The sequence below is a fragment of the Rhipicephalus sanguineus genome, chromosome 8 (genome assembly GCF_013339695.2).
Source record: "Rhipicephalus sanguineus isolate Rsan-2018 chromosome 8, BIME_Rsan_1.4, whole genome shotgun sequence".
Lineage (NCBI taxonomy): Eukaryota > Metazoa > Arthropoda > Arachnida > Ixodida > Ixodidae > Rhipicephalus > Rhipicephalus sanguineus.
In genome coordinates, this window is record NC_051183.1 from 158,178,791 (window position 1) to 158,187,400 (window position 8,610).

General features: G+C 46.0%; 1 protein-coding gene across 1 annotated transcript; it reads left to right on the forward strand.

Moving 5' to 3' along the window:
- Window positions 1–2,677: 2,677 nt before the first annotated feature.
- LOC125759512 (uncharacterized) lies at window positions 2,678–6,626 on the forward strand. The gene is made up of 3 exons (XM_049418379.1): window positions 2,678–4,001; window positions 5,068–5,354; window positions 5,973–6,626. Exons 1-3 carry the CDS (start codon window positions 2,678–2,680, stop codon window positions 6,624–6,626), a joined length of 2,265 nt encoding a protein of 754 aa, XP_049274336.1.
- Window positions 6,627–8,610: the final 1,984 nt, after the last annotated feature.

Sequence of the window (8,610 nt, forward strand, 5' to 3'; positions counted from 1 at the left end):
TCTTGCAAAACTGTATCTCGACAATTTAGACATTAATAAAAGCTTTGGGGGGAGGGGGGATTTTCAGCAGAAGTGGCGATGCAGAACTTCCGAAAGGGTTCCTGCTTGCGCCGTTGGAGAAGACACACACCAAACATTGACAAAAATATTTATTGTAGGTAAATGTCCAATAGCATATATAATACAAGTCTAGTGTTGAATTTCCGGCAGTGAGCACTTCTGCGGACAGAAACATACAAAATGCAGGTATTGTATAGCAGTGCCTTAACTGCCAGTAAATGACAAGCCTATATAAATGTAAAAGAAGGTGGCCCTATCAGATATCGTTATCACACATTCATGACATTTCTATAAACTGAAACAGCTAATTGCGCAGTACTATGTGTAAAGCACTTTCACACATGACTAGAGATCTGTGCTGTCAACTAAATTTAACAGCAATTTTCACGGCTGCAATTATTCTGTTCACCATGACTTAGCACAATGAAATAAATCGTGGATACCTTAAAAATATATTGAGACAGGTCAACTGATCACATTTGTTTCATGACAAAAAGGCTGACAAACTTGTAAACCTTGATACCTTAAATATAACCTATAATATATGGCTACCACATATACCATACACAAACAATACAAATGCAAGCAAGATACCTGTAGTCACCATTTTATCACTCATGATGTCACAACATTCAAAAGTGCCTAGGCTTTCTTACTGAATACTCAAGACCTGGGTGGCCCATCTAAAAATTGCAATGGTGGATAAAACATTTTAGAGCAAGTAGCCAACCTGCGAGGCCATGGGCACATTGTTGACATCACAAAATGAAAATTATTTTTATAACTGCTGCCAGGCATGGTTTAATAATAAAAAAAAATTTAAGAAAGGGAAAATAGACAACCACCCATTTGTAGCCTGAAGCGACAAGGAAATCCATATGGATTTCTCAGAAAGAAAAGCTTTTTAGTTGCAGAAAAATTCGTTCTTTTCTGGGGTCCCAGACCCCGGACCAGGAAAAATTTTTAGGCAACTAAAAAGCTATGAGTTCTGTGGAATCCCGCAAGGTGGAGGAAAGGTTAAGAAAGAGAAAGCAGATAACCACCCGTTTGTAGCACGAAGCCACAAGGCAATCCATACGGATTTATCCGAAAGAAAAGCTTCCTCGTTGCCGAAAAATTCGTCCTAGTCCGGGACCCCGAACTAGGACGAATTTTTTTGCAACGAAGAAGCTTTTTTTTCCCTAAGAAAGTTCCATGAATTTTCTTGTGGCTTCATGCTACAAACAGGTGGTTGTCTATTTTCCCTTTCTCCTCCACCTTGCGGGATACCGCAGAGCCTGTTTGCAATAAAAAAATGTACACATTGGTTGTACAAGTGCACGTCGTATTCTACATGCGACACGTGACCAAGGTTTAAGAAAAAAAAAACCTTGCACAAAAAAATGCAATATTAACATTTGTCTGTCACATTTTTTTTTCACCTCTTCTCAAGGCACAGAAGTCCAAAATGCCAGCTTGCACAATGTACTTGAAGAAAACTACAAAACTACAATTGTGAAACTAAATTAATGTTACTCATTAAAAAAAATTTATAAGTTCCAGAGCTTTGACACTCGGCTTCACGTGTGAAAGGTGTAGGAACGCGTGCTCAAGGAATGTGAGCATTTTGTGTGCCTTTTTTTGGGTATTCCACATGGAATACCCAAAACGATGCAAACAGGCACGCCATTCCTGCAAGAAGTGATGGCACACTCAAAACGGGCTCCCCGTCAATGTGTAGAGTAAGTCCTTCTTTCTCCACAAGGCAAGGTGTGAGCAGGGCTTGTTCCTATGATTGAAGAAAAAAAAAGAATGCTGTTAGGCGTAATGTAACTTTTAGTGTCGATAATGCTGAACCAAACAAAAAAAATATTCCTTAGAACTATGCAGAAGAACTGCCTGTTCTGATAAGGTCAGCGAGGCATGAGGGGTGATCCTTTCTAGTTTTCTGCCACTTCATCTGCTTCCCCAGAGTTGAGAATAACGTAACTGAGCATCTTGAAGCCACTCTTCATTTCATGGAGCACACTTCTTTAGAAAAAGAGTTCAAACTCTGAAAGTAGCTGGCAAAAAAAGATAAGAAAGATCGTTCCCAAAATATTTCCCCCATTTCCAAGTAACTGCACAGCTAATGACACTTATTGAAGCTGATATGCCAGACAGAACAAGGGTTGAGGTCTATTTGTTACAACCATAAGAACAAAAACAGTGCAGCGAGAGAAAGGAAAATGAATGTGCACAAAAAAGGACTTGCTACAGGTGAGAAACACACACAATCTACTACAGCAGCCATCCTTTAGTTTCCTTGGGATATATGTTCAATTAACTCTGGGAAAGTCATCCTGTGCCAGTGTCAAACCACCACGTGATGTGCGCGCTGTCATTGCGCATGCGCCAAGTTTCTGTTCCTTGTTTTCTATCGCATCCTTTCCCTTTCCACTTTACTTATATATATGCGTGCAATAAACGCCTTTTGGTTGTTCTCGGCTGACACGGAATCATCAACGTCTCCGTCCTTTCGTGACGGCAGCTAGGCTGCCTCCGCTATGCTACAGTGGCGACGAGCGAAGAAAACACCCACGCGGTCAAGCAGGAACCCGAAGTTAAGCATCCAGTGGCAACCGTACTGCTGACAACGATGGCCTCCTACATGCTTCCCAGCTTCGACGACGCCACAGATAAGTGGAAACCTTACCTCATCAAAGTGGAGGCGTACTTTGAAGCGAATGCTATTTCGGATTCCGCTAAGAAGAGGGCACTTCTAGTAGCTGCACTTAGCACCTCGACGATCCAAATCCTGATGGGGAAAATAGCACCTGCAAAGCCCAATGCCTTAAGATATGATGAAGTAGTCAAGGTGTTAAATGACCACTACGACCCAAGGCGCAACGAAATTGCTGAAAGCTTCCAGTTTTTCAACCGCTGTCAGCAGGAGGGAGAAACCATTCAGGATTTCGTCGTCTCAATCCGACGCATTGCAGACAATTGCAATTTCGGAGATTCTCTGAACAGGCTACTTAGAGACCGAATTGTCTGTGGTGTGCGTTCGGGTGCTGTGCAGAAGCAACTTCTGGCAAAGAAAGATTTAACTCTGGAGGAAGCCGAGTCGATAGCAGTAGCCGCGGAAACTGCCGAAAAAGACGCCAGGACAATGTCTGTAGACGTACCGCCTGTTCTTAAAGTGGAAGCGCGTCGCAAACTGCCATCGCGATCAAGCATGGAGCGCTCAGAGCGATTGGAGTGTGGAAGGTGTGGCAGTTCTAGACATGATGGCAACAGCTGCAGATGGAAGAATGCACGATGTTACGCTTGCGGCCTGAGGGGTCACCTCGCTAAAATGTGTCGCAGCCGCATTGGCAAAGATGTTGCCGCCCCTCGGCGACTACCTCACGCGAAAGCTTTGGCGGTAGAAGAGGCTTCTTCAGAAGAGGACAGCAGTGGTAGTGCTCAAATTTGGACGTTAGCGTCAGCACGAAAGAATTCTCTTGCGCCGCCAATAAGACGAACGTTCAGTTGGGGAGGCGTGAACGTGTCCATGGAAGTCGATACAGGTTCACCGGTTTGCGTCATATCACGGCAGCTTTTCGAAAAGCACCACAAATGCTGGCCAAAGTTGAAGCCTTCACACGTAAAGTTATCATGCTACAGTGGAAGGTTGCCGGTGATGGGTGAACTGCAACTTTGTGTCAGATACCGCGATACTTCTGTTGACTGTTCCCTTGTGGTTCTAGACTGCCCCGGACCAAGCTTGTGCGGCCGAGACCTACTAATCCTCCTGGAACAAGCTGGCGCTCCGGTAGTGAGAGTCGCACACGAAGACGAGGCGACGGCTATTCGAGCGAAGCACCACAGCGTCAACGCCCTACGCCACACCTACGAGGATGTTTTTTCGGAAACCTTGGGCTTGATCAAAGGACCACCAGCCAGCCTCCTGCTGAAGGACGACGCGGTCCCCAAATTCTGTAAGGCGAGACCTATTCCATATGCTTTACGTGACAAGGTATCGCAAGAACTTGACAGGTTAGTGTCGTTAGGTATAATATCACCAGTCAAGCATTCTAACTGGGCGACGCCCATTGTGCCCGTTCTGAAGAAGGACGGCTCGGTCAGAATATGCGGAGACTTTAAAGCTACTCTCAATCCCGCTTGTGCCACGGAACAGTACCCGCTTCCAGTAATTCAAGATATTTTTGCGTCATTAGGAGGTGGCCAGTTGTTCAGTACGCTCGACTTGCGGGACGCATATAACCAGGTGGCTCTGGACGAGGATTCCCGGAAGCTCTGCGTTATAAATACTCATAAAGGCCTTTTTTGTTACAATAGGCTTCCTTTCGGCATTTCTTCCGCGCCTGCAATATTTCAAAGAAAAATAGATACAATTCTGGCTGGCCTACCTGGCGTTCAGGCTTACTTGGATGACGTTCTGGTCTCTGAAACGGTTGGCGATGGCGGAGCACGATTGCAAAATGTGTTAGAACGGTTCAGAGAACATGGCGTGAAGCTCAGGTACGATAAGTGCAAATTTAGCCAACCATCGGTCACTTATCTTGGGCATCGCATTGATCAAGCCGGCCTTCACCCAACTGAGAAGAATGTAGATGCTATCGTAAATGCACCTAGTCCCGAAAACCTAAACGAGCTGCGTTCGTTTCTTGGGATGATAACATTTTTATTCAAAGTTTTTGCCGAACATGTCAGATACGTTGTTTCCATTGTACCAGTTGTTGGAAAAAAACGCGCGGTGGCAGTGGAAGTCATCCCAGGAATCTGCATTTCGCAAGGCAAAGCAGTGTCTTAAAGATGCCGAGGTACTGGTGCATTTTGAGCCGTCAAGACAACTGAAGTTGGAATGCGACGCATCCGCTCGTGGGATAGGCGCCGTTCTTTTTCACACAATTGGAGGCACTAATAGGCCAGTCGGATTCCGGTCAAGAACCCTAACAAAAGCCGAAAGAAATTATTCTCAATTAGAACGAGAAGCACTGGCACTTGTTTTTGGAGTTACTAAATTCCGGGATTATCTCCTAGGTCGAGAGTTCGTCCTGGTTACCGACCACCAGCCACTTGCAATGGCCGCAGCTCGCATCCAACGGTGGGCCCTCTACCTTGGAGGTTACCGTTACAAGCTTGAATATGCCCCAGGAAGGCAGCTACTGAATGCGGATGCTCTGAGCAGACTGCCGCTGCGGTGCCAAGATGCCGCCACGGAACCTGAACCCGAAGAGTATGTATTTTCTTTGAAATGCCTGGATGAAGGGATAGTCACAACGCGCGAGCTGAAGGAGCTGACAGCCAATGACTCGATCTTATCCCGTGTAAAACAAAACGTGTTGAACGGTTGGCCGAAAGGTGCAGTACGTCTTGACCCTGCCTTAGTGCTTTTTGTGGATCGCCAGTTGGAGCTATCTCTGGCACACGAACTTGTCTACTGGGGACATCGTGTCGTCATACCTGCCGCAGCGCGGAAGCGGTTGTTACAACTACTGCATGAGACTCATCAAGGCTCCTCGGCAATGAAAACAGTGGCGCGATCGTTGTTTTGGTGGCCAGGAATAGACCGCGACATAGAGTTAACAGCAGCGCAATGCACTAATTGCATTGACAATTTGCCTATGCCTCCAGCGGCCCTGCCTTTAAACTGGCCACAAACACAAGAGAGATGGTCGCGTGTTCACGTCGACTTTGCAGGGCCGATAGAAGGTAAAATGGTCCTCGTAGTAGTGGATTCTCACACGAAATGGGTGGAAGCGGTGCCAGTGAACCAGGCTACTTCGGCAACCACGATTAACTGTCTGCGTGACATATTTAGCCGTTTTGGTGTACCAAGAACACTAGTGTCTGATAATGGAACGCAGTTCACCAGTCACGAGTTTGCAATGTTTGCTGACAGAAACAACATTACGCATCTAAGAACCGCCCCTTTTCATCCGCAGTCAAATGGAGCGGCCGAGAGGGCAGTCAGGACAATCAAGGACGGTCTTCGGAAGATGAAAGGCGGGAAGCTCGAGCATAACCTTATGCGTTTGCTGCTCAATTACAGAAGGACCCCACAGAAAGCCGGACTATCGCCATCGGAAATGCTGCTGGGGTACCAGATACGGTCACGCCTGGACACGTGCTTTCCTGCGACGACTGCGCCCAATTCTAAAAAGGAAAGCGACGATTTGTTACCACCAACGAACTGTGATGTGCATGTCCGCAACTACGGGTCCAATGGTAGATGGATGCCAGGACGTGTAACAGCTACATCGGGAGGACGGATGGTCACAGTGGAGACACCTCAAGCAATCGTGCGGCGTCACATAGATCAAGTGCGTACTCGTAGGGGATTTTCGCAAGACGAACCACTGTGGACCCATCCAGGTGATATCAGCAAAGGCAATACACCGAGCACAACGCCACTCGACCCACCGCCACCCGCGAACCCCGATGAAGCTGTGGAAGCGTCACCCCAAGAAACTCTCCCAGTCACCGACCAGCCTGAGCCTGCTGCAGTCCCAACACCCCTGGCAGCTACGACGGATCAAGAAACCGCACAACCGCTCCGGCGCTCCACAAGAACACGCAAGCCAGTGCATCGTTTTTAAGGAGGAAGAAATGTTGTAAATGCGGTGTCAAACCACCACGTGATGTGCGCGCTGTCATTGCGCATGCGCCAAGTTTCTGTTCCTTGTTTTCTATCGCATCCTTTCCCTTTCCACTTTACTTATATATATGCGTGCAATAAACGCCTTTTGGTTGTTCTCGGCTGACACGGAATCATCAACGTCTCCGTCCTTTCGTGACGGCAGCTAGGCTGCCTCCGCTATGCTACACTTCCAATGCCAATTTTAGTGTCTACCAAGGAGACATGATCACAAGAGCACCACGACATAGGGGGGTAGGTAGATAGGTGGGCAGATGAAACAGTCAAAGTGCCTTTGGTTCGCGAAGAAATGCGTTGCATTTAAAATAGCGCACAGAAAGAAAACATGCTGCAAGTGGAAGCTGCATCCACCACACAAACATGTAGTACACGCCAAGCAGGTGAATAATAGGAACTGGGCTCAGGTCGCGCATGTATCAGCATTTTTTATATACTTTCATTTCACTATTAATTATTGTATTTAACTATCAATCATACATAATCGTGTAACCATGCTTCGCTTGGATTCACTGACTGCATTTTTACAGTTGCAAATAAACGTTCAAGCTCCTGGTCTCCTCCTTGCTTATTATATATTCAATCCTCAAAGTTGGCAGTATTAATGCCAAATGAGGATTCATCGTTGGTATTATTGACAGGAGGATAGCAATAAAGTAAACTGGAGAACCTGAACACGGTGGATATTTCAGTAAAGCACAACACGAATTTGAACAATGTGCATTTGGCTGCTACTTGCAGAAAGCTGCCTTTTCATCTAGTTTGACTGCACTTTAGCTTATTTCAAATGACAGTTTCCTAATCCCTTCTTTGGCATCATTGATGATGATGATATATGGTGTTTTATGGCGCAAGGGCCATTGATGGCCAAAGAGCGCCAGGACCTGATAATTTGGCATCATTGTTTTCGCCTTGCATGAACAGCCACTAAATATATCAGCCAGTATTTTAAGGAGTTGACGATATCCCACATTTACAAGGCAAATGAAGTTGTATGAATATTTGGACTTATCCACATTGCTGCACTGACTGAAGCACATGTCTTGGTGATTGGATGAACGCTAGGTACTCTATTTCCTAAACCATGATTCTGTTTTTTACTAATGCATTGCAGTATCAGTCGATTGTTGTGCTCTGGTCTACATCCTTTATCACTGTTGAGAAGGTTTGACACAGTACTCATCCCGAAGTACCATTCAGTTTTCATATCAGATTTCATCACTGCAGCATAAACCCATGTTATCCTGTGATAAAAATGACACTGCAATTACTGCCTGAGATACACAGGAGCCACTAAAACAAACAAAAAAGAAAGCAAAGGGTCTTGCTCGAACTTACCAATGCCTCAGTTCCAAGAAATGGAAACAGTAAAAAGAGCATCCAACAGGGTGAGGCTGCGAAGCTCCTATGCCTGTCCAGTGCTGTTGCCCGCAACCTTGGCCTTCCTGTAGCTTCATCGTGGCAGGCTGCATTATTCTGGAGCCTTTCGTTATGAATTTGCAAGGACTCAACGGTTTCTCCATATGTAGTAAGATGGCTGCAGTCCTGAAATGCAAGAAAAATAAAATGAAATGGTGCAGTGCAACTACAAGAATGCAGACAATCACTCATCCAAAAATTCAGCAGGTCCCACGCATCACGGGAATCTGTTTCATGCAAAGCAGACAGCAAGCAGCTGTCTATGCTGCATTTTTTTTGGCTTTGTGTGAAGCATTACGAGGTGGACTGCCACGTTTTCGTAAATGAAGTAGTTGTGTGCAAATCGTGCTCTTACTGGGCAGGCTGACTACATTGATGTTTAATGGGCCTGAGGTAAAGTCAGCACTCATGTTAGAGCATGGACCTCGGTTTTATAGAAACGAAGCGCACGCCACGGTGCGACTCACATTTCGCATTGCTCGACCCCGGAGCAATACCCTTACGAATGC

Excerpts from the sequence above, each read along its gene's own strand:
- LOC125759512 (XM_049418379.1), top strand. The coding sequence starts at position 2,678 with ATGGCCTCCTACATGCTTCCCAGCTTCGACGACGCCACAGATAAGTGG. Across the intron at positions 4,002-5,067 it reads CGACGCGGTCCCCAAATTCT|GTCGAGAGTTCGTCCTGGTT; the intron begins GTAAGGCGAGAC and ends ATTATCTCCTAG. Across the intron at positions 5,355-5,972 it reads ATGACTCGATCTTATCCCGT|TCAAATGGAGCGGCCGAGAG; the intron begins GTAAAACAAAAC and ends TTTCATCCGCAG.